The sequence below is a fragment of the Parasteatoda tepidariorum genome, chromosome 8 (assembly GCF_043381705.1).
Source record: "Parasteatoda tepidariorum isolate YZ-2023 chromosome 8, CAS_Ptep_4.0, whole genome shotgun sequence".
Lineage (NCBI taxonomy): Eukaryota > Metazoa > Arthropoda > Arachnida > Araneae > Theridiidae > Parasteatoda > Parasteatoda tepidariorum.
The window spans coordinates 79,589,451-79,616,788 of record NC_092211.1 but is presented as its reverse complement, the minus strand read 5'-3'; the positions used below and the strand labels follow the sequence as shown (position 1 = coordinate 79,616,788).

Here is a 27,338-nt window from a genome sequence, read left to right as displayed (position 1 = left end):
TTCCCTTTCTAATCAAATCGGTTCTTATTTTCTCTGTTCTGCCGTCCTCGGAAATGAGTCCTTACAATTCAATATTTCGTTTTTTCCTCATGCAAATACTAATACTAACTGAACTCCAGCAAGCACAATGTGTAGTTGTTTACTTCACGTTAGAAAATATATGATGAATAACTTACATGTTTATTAAGATCATTTTTAAGTTGGTGCGGAAAGTAGAAAAAATTAGTTGATGATTACAGAAACCAAAGATAATGGAAAGTGATACTTTGTGTTTAATTGATGCTTTGTAGAACAGAAAAAATCTGTAATGGGTGCTATATCGATAGTGGACACTACTAAAAGTTAAGAAAATTCAGTCACCTCCCTTAATTTCAATGTTAAGATTTAAAAAATATTGGCTGAAGATTTATTGCCAAAAAGTTCGTTAAAATTTAAAGAAATCTAATGTTTATGTTAATGTTTAACGAGGTTGAAGAAGGAAAGATTAAAAATAAAATTTGACACTAAGTTGTCGTAACATTGAATTATAATTAGTTGTACGTAGACTTGTATTGAAATGAAAGATTAACCGTCTCATTTACTTACAAAGGTGTAGAAATGCTTGTATTTACTCTTTATGAAACTATATATAATTTTATTTGCTGATTTATAAATATTTTGTTGGGGAAAAGAAATAATTATAAATTCAGTAAAAGGAACTTAAGAAGCTGAGAAATATGTAATGTTTGTTAAGGCATAAAATATGTTATAAGGATGGTCATTAAATTACACCCTGCATTTTGCAAGAATTTTCGGGATTTTCATTTCAATAGTTTTAGTTTGTTCTCTAATTTTGAATTTTTTTTTTTGTTTTAGCGGTATCGTAACTCGATATCACGTCTTCTTCTATTAATAAACTGGATGCCATAATGTTTAAAGGATTTTTATAAAGAAATTAACTCTAGGTTTACGAGACGCGTCATTTTGACGCATTTCGAATTTTATAAGGAAAATTACAAAACCCGTTTGCATTTTTATTTTATCTCTTGTAATGACTTTTATCCATTGATCGAGGTAAATATATATTGAAGTCTATTTTCTTCAAAAGCGTTGAAATATTGAAATTCTCTTTGTGGTATACCTATCTCTACGGATATGCGTCAATTTGACGCGATCGTAATTTAGACAAAATTTTGAGTAAACATGCAAACATCACATCAATAATAAATAGGAATGTACCGACAATACTTCGATCTGTTATCCGATATCGTTATCTCAAATGAAACAAGCGATAAACAACTGTTGCCGATAAGCAATAATAGAAGGAACAAACGCAGAATGTCTATGATGTCAATTGATCAGAGAGATGTGTATAGTAAAATTATTGAATAATAAAAACTTTCCATAAATATGTCTCTCATATTTTCATTTTTTTCTTATGGTATATAATTACATTACTTTCTAAGTGCTGTTATATGTATTTGTTCATACGACAAATTGACGCGTGTTCGTAGAGATAGGTATATAAGAAACGTCCGTAAACGTAGTGTTAACATAGGCTTTAAAAGCATATAATAACTTATACCTTTGGCTTTTAAGTTTAATTGCAAGTAAATATTACAATAATTTAATAAAATCAAAAATTTGCCAAAGTACAAATAGTTTAGCATTGTTTGAGATGATCTCCTTTAATGTGGTCCAGGAAAAAAGGTCCCATTTCAGGCGAAGGAGAAAAAAGTTGTTGGTTTTTTCCCGTCTCCGACTGTATCCTTTAAGATTTACCATAATTGGCTTTCAAACTTGCACGTCTCCGTAGCCAATAAGATCTGGGGCCATGAGTAGAGTTTTTAATGATTACCATTCGCCTAACCATGGTACTTTTAGTGTAAGAAAATAAAAGTTTTAAATCCATTTTGATATGTTAAAGACTGATTGCAAATGAACAAAAATTGATTAAAGAACTTAAAAGCAACATTGATTATAATTAATTAGAAACGAAAGTAAAAGATTCACAGATGCACTTACTTAGTCAGTTGTAACCAACTGCAAAACATAAAGTGTTTAATGTCTTAAAGATATTGAATAAAACTATTCAAATCGCGTGATACGAACCACAAATGTATTTTTTTTTATTTCTACGATAATTGTTTACTGTCGTACATAGAGCGTCATAATCAGTTTTGTGACAAAAGCATCTTGACGTGCGTGACGCGTCTTTCTAGCTCAAGTGGTCAATTGATCTACAACAATTTCCATGATACTTTTGAAGTTTATGCATTTTAAATTGATTAATATTTAAGGAAACTATCCTCGACATATTAAGATTTCCCCATCTCAATAGCTGTTAACAAGACTTACAATTACCTCTCATTTTGCACTTCGTTCAATAACTATTAAAATAATTTTAACCATTTGTGATTTTTTTCTTTGTATTCTGTTTCTTATAACAGCTATTATTTTCAATTTAGATCTTAATAAAAGAATTAATTCTTACTTTTAAAATTATGATTTATTCAGAACCTTATTTTAACAGAGTTCTTCTTAATTTTGGGGGATGTGGAGTAGGTAAGTGGGCTCAAATGGGCCACCACCCCCTCCGGAAACACTGTAATATCAACACTTCTCCGAAAAGAGAATGTGACTAAAGCTTAAAAAATTTCATTTAAAAGCCAAACTATTGCCAGATATAATACTTCTTCTTAAAACAGGAATACCAGAAGGATCCTTTTTTCCTCACCTTTTGAAATAAAGTAAATAAAATAATTTTCGTCAACTTTTTCAACTCGAATGTCTAAATTGGCTCCAAATCGGTATGCGTTATTAATTAAAGATTACAAAGTCACTTTTGTTCGAAAGAACAAAAATGCCTAAAGATATAAATCTGATGCTAAACTATTTTTCATGATATTTCAAACACTTTACCTAATGCAGTCATAAGACTTATTAGTTTAGAAGTCGATAGAAGAAATTGAATTTAGAAAATTTGGCGTCAGAAATCGATGCCAATATCAAAATTCAATTGAATATTTTCTCTGGTTTATTCATTGTCTACAGCTTACAATTTGTCTCGCTAAAAGTATAAAACAAAGGAAAGAAGGCATTTAGAAAATGGGCAGATGGCGATCAATTTTCTTCGCAGAGGACTGAGATATCTCAAAAGTATTTCTCTTGTTTTCCTTTTTGCACGTGACAGAGAGGGCTGGATAGCTCCTTTTTTTCCTGTTTTCCTGAATGATCATCGGTCACGGAATGGCTGGATGAACATGTAATGGAAAAAGAAAACAACTGTTATCACAATGTAAGAGAATAGCTTCGTATGGTAAATGGAATGAAATGAGAAATACTTTTAGGTTACGTGCGGGAGCAGCTCGAGTTGAGTTAATAACAATCTGAGAATGAATTCGTTTGTCAGGAATATATTTCTCTTTTTCTTTATTAAATAAGAAACTGAAAAAAGGTACTTGGATACTTCTTAAGGGTTATTTCATTTCATTAGGAATGTAAAATGGCGAAACTTTAAATTAATGGTTACTGTAGAAGATGAGTTTTTAAATCATTAAAATAACGATATGAATAGTTGAGGGCTATGCGAGGAACATTACAGTCAAGCTTGTTTGTAGAGAAAAATTAGCTTTAACTGTAAAATCCGTAAATTCGGAGCTTTCGTTCGTACTATTCGTATGCATTTGTCTTGTTTTTATTCTTCTGTATTTGCTTCCGTATTTTATATTGTATTCCTCTGTATTTTATATTGTACATTATGTATTCTGTTCTTTTCCTTGACTTTGGCGAAACCTTTGGGGTACAGAGAGAGCAAATTTAGACTTTTGTCTTGCTCCCTCGATAGAAAAGGTTTTGCTTTTATGACTTCCGGAGATGGTACCCCCTGAAGACGTCAGCTTTGGTTGTCATATTTATCCAATTTTTTTCATATTTTCATTGTCTCATTTGTAAATTCTGAGAGGAATTTTAATTCAATAGCTGAGTTTCACAAAACATACCCTGAGAAAAAAATTAAATTAACCTTCAACCATAACATAGGTAATTTTAAATCCTAATAGAGAAACTTTATACCCTTTGATCCGCACGTTCACTTAAATTTTCTGCCTAATTAAGTTCATTTTTGGCATGTATGTCACTCTCATGCACTAGAGCTCTCGTGTAACCAGAAAGAAAAAATATCAATCTGAAACAGATCTGGATAAGAGAGTGGGCACAATGCTTATTATGTGATTTGGTTTGAATCTTTATATACGATATGTTTTTTTTCGTATTATCATCAGTGATTCTGACTAATAACATCATTTTTAATGAATCGCCTTTTATCGATAATAATAAAATGCAGAGTTTGTCTCTGTGAGTACATATCTTATAACTCCAGAACTATTTGTCCTATTATTCTGAAATTTGGACAATGGGAAAAGGGAGCAATTTTAGTCCCCTCTCCTGGAACTCGTTCAAAAATTTCAATTCGATTGTTCAGGATAGATATTTAAAAATAGATTTTTCTCATTGGTTCAGATCTAGCGCCATTGATACAAATGAGACTGCCGATGATTTTAAGTATAATATCAATTATGTTTGCTTGCTTATAACTCTCATTAATTTAAAAAAGAGTTTATTGCACGAGATCTCAGTGAAAAAACGTAAGCTGTATATCTCTAATTCTATTAAATGCGCTACTTATTCCAATTGAAATATTCACATTTAAAAGAGCGCTATAATTTAGCATTCTTCTCACTTTTATTTAAAAGCCAACAAAATACGAACTAGATTTTTGCAAAATATAAAAACAATAACATTTTCGGAATTTATGGAATATTTCGACACCCAGTCTCACGGTTAATTCAATGTCTACCTTAGTCTTATAAGAAAATCAAAATATTCGGAATTTAACTGCTTGTTATTTTACCTTTTCGCATCGCATTATTTACGAAATATATTTGATTGTATGCGGGTCATGTATGATTGTATCTTTTCTGCTGTTGTCTTGTATAGTTACGTCTTGTATAGCACTATTGACAAAATAAATTAAGATATAATTTAATATTCTTACATATGAAACTATCTAAGTTATTCATGTACATCTTATGCTTAAGTTAAATTTCAGTAAAGCTCCAAAATTACGAAACATAGTTTAATATAAAGAATTACTATATTCATTTCATAATTTCGAGTTTATTTAATGTTCTAGAACAATAATTCAAAGTTAAATATAATTTCAAAGACAGAGGAATTTCATTGTCTGGACGAAATCTAATCTAATTAACAAAAAATAGTTAGAATATTATTACTATTAAAAGTTATTCGAAATTTCTTAGAACCCAGCCCCTTAATTTATAACTATATCGTTATAATTAAGAAATATTATCTTTTCTAAAGAGCTATATTTTTCCAGCATTGAATTGCTCCGAAAAAAGTATTTCCTCTTTTTTAAGAAACTTATTTTATTTATCTTTAGTCTAATTAAATTAAGATGAGAGAAATTTAATTAAGACAGTATTATTTTAAACATATTTCTTATACGTCCTTTAAACAGGACATAAGAAGAAAATCCTTTTATTCAACATAAATATGATTTTTCTGTCAGTTCTTGGCAAGAGAAGTTATTATAATACTACATTATTTCAATTGAAGCAATATAGTTTTAATATTTAAACATGTTTTAAGTCTTTTTTAAATAGAAACTAGAAAAAAAAACTTATAACAATATTTAATTAAATAAAGTTATTTCGCGAAGAATTTCAAAAATGTTTTTATATAATACAGTAGAATACTCCCTCACCAGAATTTTATCTGTGATAGAATTCGGTGAATGGGAAACCACTAGTTGATTAATTTCTGTTTTGTGAGAAGCCGGGAGAGCTGTATTAAGATCACCGTACTTTTTTGAGTTCTGATAGTGAGAGTTGCATTAAGTTCACGGTCGTGGTTGCCCCTGTGTTGCATTTAGCAGTCAAGTGTATACGTTGTAGTGATCGAGACTGAGAAGCAACAGCGCGAGGAGATGGATAATGTCGCAGTCACAAGTNAGAGAAATTTAATTAAGACAGTATTATTTTAAACATATTTCTTATACGTCCTTTAAACAGGACATAAGAAGAAAATCCTTTTATTCAACATAAATATGATTTTTCTGTCAGTTCTTGGCAAGAGAAGTTATTATAATACTACATTATTTCAATTGAAGCAATATAGTTTTAATATTTAAACATGTTTTAAGTCTTTTTTAAATAGAAACTAGAAAAAAAACTTATAATAATATTTAATTAAATAAAGTTATTTCACGAAGAATTTAAAAAATGTTTTTATATAATACAGTAGATATGCAGAATAATCAGTGAAAAATTTAAATTTTTCAAAACGTAACTGTGGTGACAATTAAATGATTGTGGGGGGAGATGTTATCGACAATGCCAACCTTCATCTATGAAAAGGTACCCCAACACAGAATGTAGTTAACATGTCTTATATACTAGGGAATTGGAATTTTGTAGTGGTATATACACTAGAATACTCCCCCACCAGAATTTTATCTGTGATAGAATTCGGTGAATGGGATACCACTAGTTGATTAATTGCTGTTTTGTGAGAAGCCGGGAGAGCTGTATTAAGATCACCGTACTTTTTTTGAGTTCTGATAGTGAGAGTTGTATTAAGTTCACGGTCGTGGTTGCCCCTGTGTTGCATTTAGCAGTCAAGTGTATACGTTGTAGTGATCGAGACTGAGAAGCAACAGCGCGAGGAAGGAAAATGTCGCAGTCACAAGCAGCAAGTCAACTGTTCAATGTGGACCATTCATCGAAGTATAAGTCATCAGATCGAAGAGGTCATTACTGTCAAGGTAGGCATGTCCAAAGGTCATCAATCTGGAGAGAGATGTTATCAACAATGTCAACCTATATCTATGAAAAGGTACCCCAACACAGAATCTAGTTAACATGCCTTATATACTGGGGAATTTTGTAGTCGTAGATACGCTACAGATACAACAAATACTTCGAATTGAAATTTATTGTAAATATTTTTATACATTCATTTAGAGATTTTTTATGGACGTGAATTTCTGTAGAGATGTTCAGAGTTCAGTAAATAACTCTTGTATTAATTTTTAAGTAATATTCATACTAAGTGCACAATTAAATTTTCTAAAAATAATTGTGGTGCCATTGAAATAAATTGTATAACAAGTACTTTCAATTGAAATTCGTTGTAGAAATTCCCGTCAATTCATTTAGAGACAAATTATATGTAAGAATTACAGCAGATATATTCAGAGGTTAGTAAATGTCTTCTCTAATAATCTAGTAATATTCATACTCAGTTCAAAATTAAAATTATTTTTAAGTGATTGCAGTGCCGATCGAATAATTGATATAACACACACTTTGAATAGAAATTTTTTTGTAGGTATTCTCATAAATTCATTTAAAGATTGTTCATATATGTAGATACATGCAGATGCTGTAGATATATGCAGTGTTTGGTAAATTTCTTTTTTATTAATCATTAAGTAATATATAATTTTATAATAAGAATGATAACTTAAAACAGATTTTAAATAAGTAACATCCCTCAATCTTAAATGTAGTAAGTTTTTAAATTTTAAAAACTGAAACAAATTAAGAAGCTGCAAATAAGAAAACTAATTGATACATTTCAAATAATAAATCAAACTCACGAGCTGTGAATTAAACAGCGAATTGATAAATTTCAATTAACTTACAGGCTATGGAAAAGAAAACTGCGATATTTTTTTAAGTTGCATCAATACCTGCAAATGAAAATAATCACGCGACGCAAATCAAAAATTTAAATCACAAGCTACTAAAAAGAAGCTACAGATACAAATCAGAGAACAAGAGAACTCCACTACTCCTTAATTTGTTCAACCAAATAAGGTTTTAAGGTAGATATTCAAAATAAGAAGCCAGAATCTATTGGAATCTGTTTATGGGGATCTAAGGTGGCAGCATACGAAAATCCCGCGAATTTCTGAGACAGGTTACGGCAAGAGGGGGAGAATCTCAAATACGGAATTTTTTACAAATTTATCGATTTATTTTTTTCATGCTGAATTGAAAGATATTGAACACGAAAAGTTTAGAAGATAAAAGGGCTTAAGTACAAAATTTACTTGTTTGGAAATGAACATATTTCTGCGTTTGATCGCATTATTAAGTCGATTTTGATTTCATTTGATTCAGCATAAAAAAATAATTCGAAAACAATATCTCATTCCTTCAAATATCAGTCTTTAAGTTTATCCCCTTTTCTTACCCCTTTTTTCCCTACTACTAAAACCCGTCACAGGTTTTCGCGGGGTTTTCATGTGCGACTACCCGACACCCATGAAACAAGTCCTATTGGCTGCCCGCTTGTTATCTTGAATGTCTGAGTTTGGTCTACGTATCACCTTATTTGACTGTACTAAATATAGTCTTCACAAGCAACAGATAAAAAATTTAACTTACGAAATGTAAAAGAAAATTTTTTTTAACTCTGTAAATAAAAATATATCCTCTTATGAAATAAGCCATTAATTATATTTTTTTTAGTTTTATTTACCAAATGTACAATTTTGTTTTTATATACGGGTATAAAGTAGAAAAAAATACCTCATAAGATTCAGAATTTTATAAAATATTTTTAAAGAAAAAAGAATATCAATGGTTTTGATTTATAAAAAATGCTTAAGTCTACTTCTTTTTTATAGTTTTGAAGAATTCGTGAAGATAACTAAATATAAATTAAAATTCATCGAAGTCCTTAACTTATAATTCAGTTTATTAGAGTTTATTCATCCGAAAAAATTGGCTGGCTGAATTTAATANTATATATATATATATATGGAAAAATCAAAACAGTAACCAATAATCTTTTATATAATACAATTTTCTTTTTGCTATTTTGCTTGCTACTTCAGCACAAAGTAACAGTTACTTCTATATATTTTTAATACAAATTTGCACACGTGCTTTGCGTTCCGGGTGAGGGTTTAAAAATCTTTCATATAGGATGGAAATTGAACTGAATAATATATAATAGAGCTTGTCTTACATAAAAATTGACAAGTAAATGTGCGTCTTACGTTTCAAAAGTTAATTTCTTCTTTCTACCCCTACCTTTCATCATATTTTAGAGTGCTTTCTTGCGCGCATAATTCAGAAAAATGTACTTTTATTCGCAGAAAATGCTCTAAAAAGACGATTTTTTTTTGGCCTTCGATTGAAGAAAGACCATTCGTTTCGAAAAGAGTGCAATAAAAGTTGGAGAGCATCGAATGACGTGGATATATCTTGAGAGAAGAATTCTTGTTCCAATATTGAGTAAAATATGCATGCTCAACGCGAAAGTAGGACCATTGAAGGGGAAAGCAGCTTTGCTTGGAACATTTTTTCCCTTTCTTCAATTCAGCCGTAAAACCACCTTAAAATGAGTTGAATAGCTTTTTGCTTATTCACTATTTATATATAGACCATGTAGTGGAACTTTATGATATATTTGTAAAAGAAAGAACCTTTTTTTTGCTGAACATCTGTATGGATTTTGATTTAAGATTAGTATTTGTTGAAGCAAAATGAATGCATTATTAGGTAGGGAAAGATAAATATTTGATGAACCATAAAGTGCTTATTTTTTTCATGTTTAGAATAATATTTCATTTTGAATGATGTCAACCTATTCCCAATATTGTGTTTCCAATTAATGCAACTTTTTTTGTTATACAGCGTAACATATTAAGGGTTTGAATTATTCATTGTCATGAAAATCAATATATCGCTCATGGGCAGCCATAGTGGCACAACTAAAAAAACACGCGTTTTGGAATACAGAACAGGTGCAAATATTAAAATGCACATTCCTTTCAGCAGCAATACTAGCACAACTCATAATTCAACTTGAAGGTAATCTTCGTTTAAGCAAACTAAAGCATTTCCTATGCATTTTCCTTAGCAATGAAAACTTTAAACCCACTTATCTCAAAACGTGATTTTTTGAGTTGTGCCGTTATTGCAGCCCATGAGTGATGTAAACCCATACCCTCCAACTTATGAGGATTTTGAAAATAATTCTTTCTAGTGGTAGCGAACCAAAGTAGAAATTTTTCAAGCAAAAGGATCTCTCATAAAACTTTTATCAGAACTTAAGAATCTAGCCATATGGCCTGCACTTTTATAAGTAATAGTGGACAAGTTACGCTAAAATTAATTTTTTTTAAATATTAAGACATTAATTTTGCTACCGTCTGAAAAGAAGATTTCTGAAACTACGGAAATTCCGTAGCAGTTGGAGGGTATGTATATATTTTATAAGAATAGGTAGTTATTAATTTATTTTGAGTTTTGCTGTTCTTTTTTAAGCATTTTTGTGCATTTAAAGTTTTAAAGAAACATTAAACTTTTAATGAGTCGCATTAAAATTTGTCAACATACTTTTTCAAAATGGTATATTGGAATGAAGCGCAGAATTCAATGGAAATGACAAGCTGAATTGAAATCAAAATGAAATGCTGAAATGAGATCGAAATGAAATAATTCTGAATTGTAATAAAAATAAAATGCTGAATTTGAATAGAAATCCAAATGAAATGNCCTGGATCAAGTATTGGGAGAAATTTGCCTTCGTGGAGGACTTTTTGAGGGAACTAATCCGCATTTGCATTACATGGAGAGAAAAACCGCGGAAATCTCCCATACTTAGCCCTACGCTAAAAAGATTCTAACCCATGATCAACAAGATCTACCTCTGAGGATATTTTAAGTCAGCGAAAAAATTTACAATTTATTAAATAACGTTCCAAAAATATTAAGATTGTACAATTCTGTAAAATTCTAGAGAAGAATATTTTAAATGAATTTTTTAGAATATTTTAAATGAATTTTTTAGAAGAATATTTTAAAGAATATTTTAAATTCTAGAGAAGAATATTCCGCATTTGCATTACATGGAGAGAAAAACCACGGAAATCTCCCATGCTTAGCCCTACGGTGAAAAGATTCAAAACCCATGATCAACGAGATCTACCTCTGAGGATATTTTAAGTCAGCAAAAAATTTACAATTTATTAAATAACGTTCCAAAAATATTAATATTGTACAATTCTGTAAAATTCGAGAGAAGAAAATTTTAAATCCAAATTCCAGAGAAGTATTCTAGTATGAGCATAATAGTTAATGTATAATAGTTACATTATATCGTATTGTATAAGTGTATCTCCAAAGTTGCTGAAGTGTATCATAATCTACGTACTACTATTCTGTAATGAAAGTTACATTTTAGAGATTAAAAATAACAAAACGAGCTGCATTATTGTACATAGAAAGATAACTGGTTTTCTCAAATATATAATGCATTTTAAACTGGTTACTTTGGGTTTTTATGAGATTAATAAATTAAATATCAGAAGAATGTGTTAGTAGAATCGATTATATATGTTTTGATCTTTTTGTTAAAAAAAATCAGTCATTAATGAGAAGGTTTACATTGCAACTTAACTAACCTTTTTGTAAAATTATTATTTATATCCGATGTCAGAAACATTTTTGTACATTAATTGATTCTACCGATTAATTAGGCTTTGATCGATTATGTTTGAATTGATTAATCCTGTTTTGATATCTGTTAAAAAAATCCGTCATTGATGAAGAAGGTATCCCTTGCAACCTAAATATTCTTTTGGTAAAAGTGTTATTTATGTCCGATGTCAGAATCATTTTTGTGCATTAATCGATTCTACCATCCGAAATTTCTTATATGGTGTTCAAAAATTTAAAGGTTCATTGCAATGCTTTAAAATTCTAGAGAAGAAAATGTGAAATGTAAACTTCGGATAAGTATAAAAGTATGAGCTTTGAGACTCATTAAAACAAATGTTTCTCACTTTTTACGAATCATTTAAAATTTTCATAAGCTCAGTTCATGAATGAAATTAACTACATTATTTTCTTCAAAAAATGTCAAAAAATTTAAAATATTTAATATTTTTTAAGCTGCTGATGAATGTGCAGCTGGACAATTTCGATGCAATGACGGTTCTTGCATCAGTCAGTTGCATGTTTGCAACGGAGAGTACGAATGTCCAGATGGATCAGATGAGTTGGAAAACAGAACGTGCAGTAAGTGTTTTTGTTACTTTTATGTGTGATTGATTTATTGTACTGGGTGCAAAATGAAAAATGGACCACCCTGAATTTTTTTTCAGCAAATGATTATATCTTCAAGTTCTAGAACTCAATCTTAGAGATTTGAGGGGATGGTCTCAAATATTCTAATTAAGTAGTGTAGGTGATATTTTAAGTTACAAAATCGGACAAAAAAACTTATGTTCTCTGAATAAACAGACTTTTTTTTCCTTACAGATTTGGGTTTCTGACCCCCAAGATTTTGAGGGTAGCCACAATCTGGGAAATATGATCCCCACAGTTTGGTCAGGAGAACGGTCTAAACTTTAGACCCTTTATTGTTAATTTTATTGTTTGTGCATTTCAGCATATCTCGTGAACTTTTTAAGCGAATGAAAAGAATTTTCCCACACAATTTTAGTAAATATTTATTATTCTATAATTTTTTATTATTTTTTTTAATAATTTTCAAAAAAATATTTGAATCGTGAGGTCTAAAATTTTTTGAATAATATTAAATAGTGTAAATTTGCACGGCAAAATACAATATTTGAGAGAAATCAGTCGAATAATTCCAATGCTAATGAATTTTAAAAATATAACTTATTTAAATTTCAGATTCTCAGGAACTATTTGACAAATTTTGATCAAATTTTGTAGTTATTATGCAAAGAAGCATTCTTTGAAATGATGTAAAACTTGTATACCTTACAATTCGAAATTTTTTCGACAATTATGAAACAAAATAATAAAAAATAATAAATATTTACTAAAATTCTTATTTTTCATCGAATTGTTTTTGGATAACGAACTTTATAATTGTGTGGAAAAAATTTCAACTCACTTAAAAAAAGACTCGAGATATGGTGAAATACGCAAAAAATAAAATTGACATTAAGGGGTCCAAGCTTTGTACCGCTTTCCTGACCGAATTATGAGGACCCTATTTCCCAAATTGTCCAATCTGTCCAAAAAAAAGGTATGTTTATTCAGAGAAAGTACGTTTCTGTCTGGTTTTGTAACTAATTAATATTCTTGAAGAAATTAATTCGAGAATATAGAAGTGAAATAAATGCTAAACTTAAACCATTACTTATTCACGAACAAGCTCCTCACTAAAATTATAAGTACATGAAACAGTTATCAGGCCTGGATTAACTAAGAGTGAAAGGTTGGACTTTGATGAATAAAGATGAAAATTACTTAGTAATGTATAAAAAAAAATTCATAAGAATTTTTGAACCAATTCAAATGAGCATTCCACAGTGTAGGATTAGTAAAAATAGTGAACTTGATCAATTTAATTAAACCGAAAACATCATTAGATTCATAAAATCAAAAAATTCGGCATAAATGAGCCTTACAGAGATAATTTACGAAAAAGGGGTATTTAGAAAACTTTTACATTTGAAACCAATGAACTCAGAGAAGGTTATACTGAAAAGAAGAGTTGGTTACAGAAGATCTAATCATAATAAAATTCCAAACTGGAAATCTAATAACAGAAAGGTCTGGAGTAACACTGTTCAGCAAGCCAAAGCCTACTGCAAGTTGTAGTGCCATTGAAAAATAAAGTTAGTAGATTTCTAACTATCATTCATCTGAAATTAATGTTTTTCAAGAGATTAAAATAGCAATTGAAACATGCAGCTTTTCATGTTTTCTTTTTTTTAGATTTTAGAAGCATAATAAGTGTGTTTTTTCCTGTAATATTAATTATTTGAAATAATCTGTTCCTTTTAATTTTTAAAAAAAAGAAAAAACTTATATAAGACAATTTTTTTGTGTTGCAAAAAGTTTAAAGTTTGTTGTACCTTTCGCAGCTCCACGAAATGATTAAATGAAATGGTACAGGATTTTTCGTAATAAATGCAATAGTTATGTATATGCTTAATTTTTTTGTGTGCATTCGTTAGTCTGCAGACGGCTGGAGAGATTTTTCTGGAGGCGCTTAGAGAATAGTAATTTTTATTTTGACTAGATAAGGGGAGAACTTGTATGAATTTATTGCATCTAGGTTTCTTTTTTTACCTATTTAGAGCATGGTTTCCCAATAAGAGGAAAATTTCCTAGTTTGAAGGAAAGAACGAGACAAATTTGAATGCATTTGCTTCTTGCTAAGAACTCTACTGTATCATTTGAAAATGTAATAGTTTACGTAATAATTTTCTCAGTTACGTAACAGCTTACGTAATTATTTTAATTTTCTTGAAAAATGAGTCACGAATGTTTGGTTTTAAATCCGCAAATATTGTTAAAGAGTTGCATAAAATGTATTGCTTAAATAGCTAATGCGTGAGAATGAAAAAAAAATCACTTTTCTATACTTTGTTAATTATATTTTAAAGCATTTTAAGAAAAATCTAAATTTGAATAAATATAGTAAATATTACGTTTTGAGTATTAGAATGTAAGGAAAGTGTTTTCTTCATTCCCATAACGACAGTGAAAAAAAAGAATTAGGTTCGGAACAAGGTTTAAGCTATTCACGAAATTTATTTAAGTTAAACTATTGCCTTTTCAATTTTATTAACTCATTCTTTTGAAGAAAAACAATAATTTCCTATGCAGTTAGTTTGAGACAATTGGAGTTACCCATCTGAATTTTGATACAAAGCACTCGTTTCTAATTATCAACAACTTCTAATCTGGTTCTTTACAGGTTAGAATATCAGGTTAAAAACTTGATTGTTAATATTTTACTACACCTATGGAGCTAGAATTACTTTCATTAAATTAATTTTAAAAAAAGAAAAAAATTATCCGGAGCAAATGATAAAATTCGGTGAGATGAATCAGTTAAAAATAGTTTTCAAAACTTAAAAGAAATTGAGTTACAAAAGAATCAACATAGTTAAGTATCGAAACTACTAATTAACAAGCAAAAGTATAAAATTTCTCAAGAAACTTACGAAAGTTATGAAAGAGTTTAGTTTGTAGGGCTTAAATGTTCGACAGAAAAAGCTTAGGAACAGAAAGACACTCAATTAATTTTTCATGGCATTTCCAATAATTTTGAACATCAAGATAAAGACCGTGCTTAATCATCTAAAATCTCAGTCTAAAATCCCTCTTTCTTTTCTCAAGCACAATGATAAATATATCGAATATCACCCATGTCTTTCTTAATCCCTTTTGATCAGCAGGATCTTTCCCTTGGGGAAAACGATCTGCATTTTTTTCCGTATCCTTCCATCAATCCTTTAAAACTTAACAGGGAAAATTCTTCCCATAACAGTTCTTAATAGAAAACGATTTTAACCGGGATTTTCTCTCGGCAGATATCTTTTGTGTTTTCATGATCCCTTTTCTGATATGAAATTCCATGGGTTTGACGTTTAATTTCATGCTCGAATTAGCCATAAGACTGCTTTTATCTCTTCTCAATCTCGCTGGTGACAATAGAGACAAAGCAGAAGAACACTCTCTTAATAGGTTCCAAGGAAATCGTCTGCAAAGATAGACAGGTAATGCAGTTTTCCCTTCAAGGGCACAGATGGTTAGGTTTATGTACCTGAAAAGAGCGAAGAATTATCTGCATTAATTAGAAGGAAATTTCCTCCCCTAGCCTTGATGGGAATAATGTGGGGGGATTTTCCAGTTTAGCGCGGTCGAATTGATTTTCATTATAAGCGCTTTATTTCAGTTTTACTTTTAATCTTAGAATTGAAAATAACGTATCCATTTATTGCAATGAAGTTAATGATTTAGTCCATATCGACGAAAGATACCTGTATAGTTTAGCTTGGGTAATTTAAATGCCCTTTGTTTTCCAGTAATTATAAATTACAGTTTTTATTAATTAATTTTGCCTTTCAAAATTGACTTTGTGGGGTTTATAAAAGATAAACATTTATTTATTATAATTTAATCTTTGAATGAAGATAAGTATTAAATAATAATTAAATTATAATCAAATTATAATTCAACAACAAAAAAATTAAAAAATTTTACTTTTTATTTGTAATAATTTTAAGTTGGGCATTAAAAACTACTCATTTATTTGCTACTACATTGATATATTTGTATTTCTTGCTTTCAAATCTTTGTTCTCTTTAATTATTGAGCTGAAGAAAAGTGGTAAAATTAATATTTTTATTTTACTACCATGGGGAATTAATTAAACGCTATTTCAGAATTCGACATTATTAAAACATATTGATTGGTTCCCAAAACCACTTGAATAAAGTTTCATTTATTGAAACTGTTAAGAATACTCTAGGTGGAACAAGTCTCAGAGTTTATTCCCAGCGTTGAACTCTGAAATGGTCTGACAATTAAAATCTATTGATAGAAAGCAAAATTCCAGTTCTTCAACTCAACGTGGTACGAGGGTGTAATATCTCCGGGGGGGAGGCANGGGGGGGGGGGTCTAACGCAGACAGTGGGTACGATAGACCGAAGACACCTGACATTCCAAGTGTCTTAGTGATCAAGCATTCCTAATCCTCCTGATCCTTTAACTGATTTTAATTAAGGCTTTTAACTGTGTTGTCCTTGATTTCAAAGTATATTTTTTGAAGGTGAGTAGTGTCGGTGAATGGAGAAGAAGAGGTCCCAAAGGATTTTAATGAAACTTTTAAGTTAAGCCAGATTGACCACATTTTTGAGTGACTCATTGGGAAGATGGCGTGAAGAGTTCCAGGGCAAAGAGTTAGATACAATAGCCATATCAAAACTACTTCCATTGGTTTCGAATTCGGCAGAAGTTATTTTCAGGCGGATAGTTTTAGCCTCCAGTAAAGGAATGCATCGGGAGGTGGAAAAGGCATTATGCGAGGCTTTTAAGAATAACAAAAAGAGACAAAAAAAACCTACTCTGAGGCAGCCAATGCCATATTGTTTGCAAACCCAAAGCGAAAGACCATGTGCTAATTGCGAAACCCAAAGAGGGTGGAACAACTGAAGAAATCGAAGTAAAGATTAAAGAAAATATTAATGTGACGGAGATAGGACTGAAAGTAATAAAAATCAAGAAAACACAAAGGCCAGGAATGTTACTCCAAGTTGAGTCGGGAAGAGACCTAAAGAGGTTCGAAGAGGAATTTAGGGAGAAAGGCCTGAGCTCAAAGCTAACTTGTGAAAGGCCATCAAGACGATACCCTAGGGAGATCGTCTAGGGCGGGATCGAAGAGTCTTTAACAAGAGAAGTTTTAGAAAACCTCCTTTGGAGGAGTAATAAAGATTTTCAAAACGAACAACTGGAAGTCTCATTCCCAGTACGAACTAAAAATGGAATGCCCTGGGTTATGACGCTCGAGTACAATTGCTTTAAAAAGATTTTGAAAAAGGGAAAATTAAACCTAGGCTGAAAAAGCCATGCAGTCAAGGAATGCCTGCGTGCCCTCCGTTGCTACAGTTGCAATGGCCTGGGTCATTTGGCCCAGAACTGTCAGCACGAGGAAACATGTTGGAAACACATAAGGTAAATGATTCCAAAATCAAAAACACGTGCTTCAACTGCCATGACTCTAATCAGAGTTTTGAAACGCAGCCAAAGACGAATCATAGGGTACTGAATTGATCCCGTATCTCGTACTAGAGAGCCATTGTGTGAATCCAAAAACGTACCAGCTACAAGCTCTTAGAACTACGGTTTGTATGCCAACCATTGGCACTCTTCAACCTGTTACACTCCTAAATTTCTGTTCTGTTTGTTTGTAAACATCCTTTGATGGATTTTTTTATGTGAATGTAATTTTAAATAAATAATGATTCGTAGGCCTTCCAGCCGAAGGGCTGCCGATTTGGGAGAGGGTGTGTTGGTTGCTCCGTTGCTGTTGGCAAGGTTTTTAACCATTGTCTATGGCACAATTTGGCATCTCCGTCCAGTGTGTTTTGCTCTCGGATCTTTGATGTTTATCTTTTTGCCTCCTTTGCTCATTGACGTCTTGTGGTGATCATATTCATGCGTGACTCTGGGCCATGTACCGAAGAATTGCTTGACCTTTTGGTGCTGTGGGTGGGCTGCTTCCAAGCGATTGAGTTTTCGAAATGATTTTGGTGTATGAACCTGAAGGGTCAGGGTCGCCGTAAACCTAAGACCTTATTGAAACCGTTAATAGAAGATTTAAAGGTTATCCGTTAAGATAACTAATATTCAATAAATAATGTCATAGATATCTAATGTTGCTTTATCTGCAAAAATCATATATATTAGGAAATTCTTACATTTACATAATTCTAAAATTTAAAAATTTAAATTTCAGAATGCTTATGAATAATTCTTAAAACGCAGACAATGTTAATACTTATTTACTAACCATAGAGATTACAAAAAATGATGTCTTTACTCACTGAATATGGTAACACATCACTTCTACTTCACCCTCAAAGCATAATGACATCATAACAGTGAAGAAATGAGTGAGTAAAAATAAATAGTGAAAATTAATGAAGTAAATCAATGAATTAGCAAATAAGAAAATAGACAAATCAGTGAATCAGAGAATAGATCAATTAGTATATTGAATTAGGTGTATAAATCAGTGAATCAGTGTCTATCAATAAATTAGTGAATTAAGAAAAAGAATAAATACATTTGTTGGTTTGAATGCTCTCTATGTAACAGCAATAATAAAAGTCTACTTCATACAACATAAGATTTACCCTGTGAACCATAAATGGCTGACAAATTAAAAAATTAATTATAAAATAACGAAAAGGGATAAAATGTAGGCTTTGATGCTTTTTTCTCGGGGAAATAAATTATTTTTCATCAATCTTTAAAATTATTTACAAAGTTTAACAACAAATGGCACTACTGAACTAGAAAAATTATAAAGAATATTTTCAATAACGGAATGAAATCTAAAAACAGAATAAGCAATCATCATGCAAAAGGAAAGCTCGTTTTTTTTAAAAAAAAATTGTTTTAGTTCATAGCACCATCTGACGATAAACTTAGAAATTAATTTATAAACTTAAGGAGTAGCAATTCTCTCATTTCCTGAGCAGAATTCGATTCTTTTCCTTTTTCAGTTAGTTATGTTTTTTTTAACAATTTTTCAAATTTACCCTCATTTTTGTAACAACTCGTAATTATTTTATTTTATAATAGTACATATCATAATTGCACATATAACGCTGATTATTCTTTAAAATTTTAAATACCAGAGCAGTTTGCACGAGCATGAATGTATGGAATTAATTAATAATTCAAAATCCTAAATGTGTCTTTTGTTGCCTAGAAACGGGATCACCATGTCGAGAGGACGGGTTCCCATGCCAACATTTGTGCCTTTCGACTTCAACTGGACCAAGATGCGCCTGCAAACACGGATATCACCTTGCTCTGGACAGGAGATCCTGTAGAGGTAGGGTAATTACTGCAGAATATTAGCACAAGGACTAAGAGACTCACATAACTATATCGACTCTTGAGCTTAATGGTCCTTACCTCGAAGCCAACGTTTAGTTAAGCAACTTAAGGACTTAAAGCTACTCATTTGAGAGTTAGTTAGATCAGATTTGAGTTTACATCATAAGTAGAATTGAAGTAAGCATGTAAATGTGGCAGTTATTGATTAACGAGACTTGTAATTTATTTTTTGAGAGCAAAGCAGGATAGCTTTTACCCTTTGAAGCAGAATTTTTATTAGACATATTTTTCATTCTTTTTTTTATTGTTTTGTATTAATTGAGGTAAAGTAAATTAAAAATATTATTGTTATAATTTTTGGTTATAAAATACAGCATGAAACACAAATACCACTGTCCTTTTCTTCAATCTTCATAACATGGTAAAATTTTTCAAATTCGTACTTATTTAAATATAAGTGAAGCAATTATTTTTCATTGACATTTCTTTAATTTACAAAATCAATTATTGATACATTTTTGAATATGAATGAAACTTTTCTTTAAACTAACTTTTTTGGACTTAATATTTTAGATCAAAGATAATTCCTATAATTTAGAAGATTTTTCATGTTCTGTTTTCTATAATTTAAAATGTTAAAATATTATTGCTTGTAATTAAAGCGTCAGAAAAAATAAGTATTAAAGCTGACACCGATGTCCCATCTGTAACAAAAGAATAAGAATTAAAATACCAAAAATATGAGATAGAGATAAGCCAATAAAAACAGTTTTTCTATTCATATGTATTGTTCACTTACTCGCAAATTATAAATTTCACAATTATTATATACTTTTAACTTGAGCCATCTAAAAATTTTGCTGTTACATAGATTGCTGTATTTAAATGAATTTAAGAGAAAAATAATACGGCATATTTGGGATTTATTTCATTACAGAATTTCCAGAAATAAAAATTATTGCTATAATGTAAGAAATGAAAATGCTCTTCGATAAACATGAAATACGTTATAACGTAGATACGGTAATGAAAATGCGTTCTATATAACGTATAATTGGTTCCATTTTATTTATTTATTGTTTTTTTTTTTTTTTCAATAATGCCACCTTAGTGATATGTTTTGACAGCTCAGAATCTAAAACAATGCGATTGAAAAAATTCCAAAGTATAAAGAGAAAGTAATAGTTTTGCTTCTTCCTGAACTTACAATAGGACATATTTTGTTTTCATTTTTCAGAAACTTGATGGATTTAATTCAAATTTTAAATTTTATCACTTCATAGTTGCGTAGTTTAAAATGAAGCTAATTTTTTTTCGTATCCTTCACCTCAAAATTTTTTCAATCATTATCAATACAAATTACGAAAAGAACAATATAAATTGTTATAAATTGTGTATGTATGAAATTATCATTGATTAAAAAGTAGTTGAAAATTCTGTAAGTCACATAATTAGGCTTAAATAAATCATCCATAATTTTGAACAAATTAATTCGCTTCTTCTCGATAATTTAACTTGATGATTTTAGTCACTGTGAGTAATGTTGACAATAATTCGCTATCTCCTAAATATAAATTTTCTAGCATAAATTTACACTTGATGATTTTAGTTTCACTTTTCACTGTGAGTAGTGTTGACAATGATTCGTCATCTCCTAAATATAAATTTTCTAGCATAAATTTACACTTGATGATTTTAGTTTCACTTTTCACTGTGAGTAATGTTGACAATGATTCGTTATCTCCTAAATAGAAATTTTCTAGCATAAATTTACACTTGATGATTTTAGCTTCACTTTTCACTGTGAGTAGTGTTGACAATGATTCGTCATCTCCTAGATATAAATTTTCTAGCATAAATTTACACTTGATGATTTTAGTTTCACTTTTCACTGCGAGTAACGTTGACAATGGTTCGTTATCTCCTAAATATAAATTTTCTAACATAAATTTACTTCATTTTTTTCAAAAAATATTTTAAAAATATATATTCTATGCAGGTGATTGCGGAATAATTTTTTCCCTGATGCAGGAAGAAAATATGTTTTATATTATTATATTTCAAGAGCAAAGGGTTGTTCTGTAGTCTAAATGGATTCCCCGATAATCATTTCATTTGAAAAATATATTTTTACGTAAAAATATTTTTTAAATCTGTAATAAGAATTTTAAATTGCAAAAAGAGATCTCATAAATTTTTAAATTTTCAAGCATTTCTTAAACTCACCTATAAAAATGGAAATTAATAAGCTATAGAATCTTTTCTATAATCCTTTTCGAGTTTATTTTAAGAGTCAATTCAATAATAAACATAGTCGAAAAGTTTCTTTCTATAAAAATAAATATACTGGAACGACAAAAAAAAATATATATATAGTTAAAATTCAAAACGTTCCTGATAGTATGATAAACGAGAACTCTATAAAAAAGTCAACAAAATCTGATTTTTATTTTTACCTTTTTTAAACTCTTATCACTTTGAAAGCAATAAAAATACCTATACTATACCTACACCGCGAGCCGGAGGTGAAGTTACTATAAAATTCACGAAACTTGTAAAAATAAGTAATTTATATTGAAGTTGCGCATCTGTAATATTTTGATCACGTCGAAGTCTTATCATAGAGATAACAGCATTCTGTACCACTATTATGTTGTTATGATAGAAAAATAAAGTGCCTATAGCCAACTACCAACAATGTATATTTCCCTAACCAAGAGCACCTTTAAAGCCAAGATAGGTAAAAAGGCAGGGAAAAAAGATTTTATCTATTTAAACATATTCTTTGAAAATACACTTTAGGATTTTATAAATATTTACTTTAAGACTGTAAGGCTGATGAAAATAGTTATAGGATGTATAACGTAATACGCATTATACTTAGGTATCATTGTTCATCTTAATAATTTTTTATGTACGATGAAAAAAAAAGGATATATAAACTTTTCTCAGTGGATATTCGTTTTACAAAAACATTTTCTCTAAGTGAGAATGTTTTTCTTTTCTTTAGGATACATACATGCTTTTTATATTCGCGTACTTGAATTTTTCCTTAATTTTAAAATTTATCTCGGATTATTTTCGAATGTGTTTGTGACGTACAAATTTTCTTTTACTCTGTCTGAACTCGAAAAATTCACCTTAAAGGTAACGTCTGCATTGTTTCTTTGTTGTTTCAAATCATTTTGTCTTTTCAAAATTAAGAAAACAGTAAAAAAGTCATGCAATTTTAGAAGTTCGAAATAATTTTGTCATTATTTCACAAAACTCAAGGTTGAGTGAGAAAAGGCATTCTATTTCCTGAATGTTAACCAACGAATTAGCAATTTCCCTATTAAATTAGGTAGCTAAGAATTATTTTAGAATAATTGCTGTTTAATTCTTTTTCTAACTGAAATGTGTATGATTTAACTTAATCGCCGAATTCTAAACTTGAAAAAAAAATTGTAGAAATTTTTGATTAATTTTAGTAGATATGAGAAATTCTTACAAAGTACAGCAATTAAATTAAACATTTTGTCACTAGGGTCGTAAAAAACAGTTTAAAGAATAAAACGAAACGAAAACACATAAAATTAATACTTAGTTAAAAATCATTAAATTGTGGAAATGATTCAAATTGAACAAAAATAGAGTAAAATTGAACACCTTATTAAAATTTCAATAATGTGGGGATTAAAAAATTGCAACAGTGTATCAAAAAGCTTTGATGCGTTTAAAGGTGACGAAATTATGATTCAATATTAAAGGAATTTTTCAGAAAATTTTGATTTTTTTTTTTTGTAATTATGCTGTTAATAATATTTCTTTTTTAATTTTTTTGCTAGTAATATTGTGAGACAATTTTTCTGAAACTGCATGGAAACAAATTTATAAATTCGTAAGATAAAGGCAATGATTAATAAATTTAACGAATTTTGTAAAATAAATTTATAATTAAAATTTTACTATTTGAAATTTTGTATTTAGCATTCACTTTTGAGAACAATTTAANATGGAAACAAATTTATAAATTCGTAAGATAAAGGCAATGATTAATAAATTTAACGAATTTTGTAAAATAAATTTATAATTAAAATTTTACTATTTGAAATTTTGTATTTAGCACTCCCTTTCGAGAAAAATTTAAAAAATTTTGTAAATGACATTTATAGTAAAATAATAATTTAATTTCTTTCATTCAAAGAATCAAATTATTATTTTTTATCATAACTTTCGTTACAATTTCATTTAAGTATTACTTTTGATTAAAATTTTGCATGAAAGCATAATTTTTAAGCGAAATCCAAAAATTTGCTAAATACCCTACTAAAAGGGAAATTATTTTTAAATCACTAAATAAACCTCATTTCAAAGCTCAATTATGTCGGAGGAAGAAAATATTCTTGTAACATCGCGTTCTTTACTACTTCAATATCTATTATCTTTGCATTTCTTATTACCATAATCGAAGCGTATTTCTATCATTTAAACTATCATAATGCAACGTATTACTATCATTTAAACTATCATAATGTAACGTATTTCTATCATTTAAACTATCGTAATGTAACGTATTTCTATCATAATGTAATATTTTGTACAAAAACATCCCTTTTTGGAGAAATCTTAAAATTATTGGAAAAGTTGTTTTCATGGAAAATAGTATCATTTCTTTAGATCAAAGTATAAATCTCAACGCACAGTAAAATTGAAGAAATAAAATATGAATTTATAGTTCTCATCTTAGCGTTCTTTACTACTTTCAACGAAGCATATTACTGTAGAAAAACGTGGGTATTTTTTCTTTACCCATTTGCGCAGCGTATTTCCAGGAAATGTTGAGATTTGCGCGAACGCCTTCTGATTTCTCAGTGCAGAAAAAGCATTCGAAACCCCGGAAAAAAAATATATTTCCATAAAATGTTCTATATGAAAATATGGTTGTTTATGCCTCTTTCGAAATATCTGGGATCAAAAAAGTCATTGGAATATGATCCCTAAGACGCAAATATTGTAAAGGGAAAATATTTCAAAGAAAATACATCCCTTATATTAAAAGTGAGTGAAAAAAATCTGTTTTGTAAAATATTATATAATCTTAACAAAATGCATGCTTTTCATTGGCGCTTTCTAAGTTTGAATATTACTTCACTTTGTTTGAAATTTTGAATAGTATTATTAGTTTAATGGAGAATTTGATTTTTTAATACACCAATGATTTCTCACATAATCAATAGGAAATATTTTAATTAAATTTTACTTAAAAAAATATCCGGCTTTTACGTTTAAAAATTTAACTTACGTATGACATACGCTTTCTTTACTTTTATTATCCTGGCGTTAGAATTCAGCGATTAAATAATTGTATAGAAATCAATGAATATATAGAATGATGAATAATCTTCCAGTGAAACTCTGTTTTAATTACATAGTGCTGTAATTTAGCAAGCATCATCTAAGATAATAAAGAAAGAATTTGTGTATATATGCTTCCTGAATGTCTCTCCGCGCGTCCTTTTAAGGAAGTGGCCTTAAATTTGAACAGCAATTTTAGCCGTGTTGTAGACACTGGTAGGAATTTCTCGGAAAAAATGGTTAAATAACAATTTATTTAAATTATATTTGACCATATTCAAACGAAATAGTAAAAAAAAACATAAATGAGATGGTATTAAAACTGTTACTGCTAGAAAAACTGTTTATTGACTACTTTCACCTAATATGGATAAGCAACCAGAATTTTATCGCACCAACAGTGCCCCCCAAAGGAAGATACTTAGTTCCTTGCAGCTCACTATATATTATAGCCGAAAAGGCTAATCTGTCAATCTCATGACAAACAGAACGGGGGTTCGACTGCCAGCGTCGTGATCAGATCTTCATGTTTTAGGATTTAGTCTTAATGGTTTAAGGGGTGACTTCAAAGTGAATGCAGGAGATATTTGAAATTTCGAAATCAGCAGCGAAAACGAATATTTTCTGAATAAACCCTTTTTTCTTACTAATATAATTTTATTTCTGCCTATGGAACATTTGTAGCTAGAGAAAGCCTGATATTTTGTGAAATGAGAGTTTTCTAAAATATACGTTATATCATGTATGCTCCCGTACTTAAGATTTAAAACAACTACACGTGCTCGCATTTTTTTTTAACTCTACGTATTTTTACGTTTTATTGGCTAAATTTTATAGAGATACAATCATGCTGTTCGTGGCTGTTGAATGTTACTTTCTATTTAAGCCTAACTTCGAATTAAAAACATGGATATGTGTTAGAAAATCATATATACATAGACAGGGACATACCATGAACATGTTATAGAAATATATATATGCATGTTATCAGAAAGAACGCCAACATGGAATGAAGTTGGAGGATTTGTTGTTTCAAAATGTTAAAATGAATCGTAATTTTGCAATAATTGGTTGATTTAATAAAAAATATATTCATGTTAAAGATTTATGGTTGTCTAATTGCAAAGCGTCAATAAAAAATATTTATTTTTCTGTTATTTTAAAATTTTATTTAGTTATTTTAATTATACAATTTATGTTAAAAGAAGTCAATTTAATGACATTCACGTCCATTGTAAATGTTTGCTTTGATTTTACGGTGAAAAATGATATTCCACTGCTTTATATTGCGTTTTTTTTTTTTTTTTTTTTTTTTTTTTTTTTTTTTTTTTTTTTTTTTTTTTGTTGCAAAATATCTTATTTTCGTTCATGCACGTTTGATATCCCCCCCGAGACTCATACTCTCTTAAAGTGCGCATGCGCAATTACTTTATATTTTACATGCGAGGTCGTACGGAATGTAACGCAAAAGTGCTTATTTTTTCCAATAACAAAAACGCTTTTACACCTGAAATTTTGGTGAAAGAAAACGCTTTTTAATATTGAGTATTATTGTTTTTGAGTATTACTTTATTTTGAAAAATATTAAGTGTGGTGCGCATTTGCTTATAAAATAAAAAGAAGAAAATTTTAACAAATGTAAAACTAGTTTTTCGTTCAATCTATTCGACTCCATGGAGTATTAACATTTTCTGAATTTCTAAAATTTTGAATTATTTTACAATTATTCAAACGGAATTAATTTAGTATTTTTGTCTATTCCAGATATTGATGAATGTCAAGTGGAAGGAACCTGTAGTCAATTTTGTGAGAACACCGTTCCTGGTTATAAGTGTACCTGTGTTGAAGGTTACAGACTTGGAACAGATAAAAGAAAGTGCAAAGCAACAGGTAAATCTGATAACCAGGTTCTTCTTAATTCAAATTTTAAAATTTGAAGTAAAAATTCCAATCATTTATGACTAGCTAGAGTGAATTTAGTAGTTCTGTGTCGGGTGACAATAAAGGTTTCAAGTTTTGTGACAGCTACAAGCTAACTTTAATGATATGTTTTTGGAAAAATAAATTTTATAGCGACTCAGAGTTTGGGCCTCTTTTTTTTTAATATTTCGTAATGCAAGTAACTATAAATGTTAATATGACACTAATTTAAGCCGTAAAGTACTAAACCAAAAATAACTTATTCGTCGAGACTTGGTTAAAATTCACAATATTTTACTCCGTAGCAATCATAAAAAAATATTTATTTCAAAAGGCTTTAAAAGTATTTGCAAAAAATATATATAAAACTAGGAGGCTTCGCCCCCTGCTCGCTGGCGCTCGCCAACTCCCGGAACTGCTTTCGCAGTTCATTTCGGATTGCTTCGCAATCCGATGCTCGCTTTGCTCGCGCATTGGATACGTTCCTAACGTCTAGCTTTTGTATACTTTTTTGAACACTGAAGTTCCGAAAACTTTAACTGTAGAAAATTCTAAACCTGTGCATTTCAATATTAATTTGAAATTGCAAACAGTTTACATATTTTTCTTAATCACACTATTCTAAATTTCAGTTGTTGAGAAAAGTAACTTTTGTA

At 29.6% G+C, this 27,338-nt stretch overlaps 1 protein-coding gene across 1 annotated transcript in view; it reads left to right on the top strand.

The window, feature by feature from the left end:
* The window catches only part of LOC122271649 (low-density lipoprotein receptor-related protein 4), a 397,919-nt gene that overhangs the window by 253,949 nt on the left and 116,632 nt on the right, over positions 1–27,338 (top strand). The window contains exons 9-11 of the mRNA XM_043053650.2: positions 11,973–12,098; positions 19,295–19,420; positions 26,527–26,652. Of these exons, the coding sequence (XP_042909584.1) occupies positions 11,973–12,098; positions 19,295–19,420; positions 26,527–26,652 (378 nt within the window). The remainder of the gene's footprint in view (positions 1–11,972; positions 12,099–19,294; positions 19,421–26,526; positions 26,653–27,338) is intronic.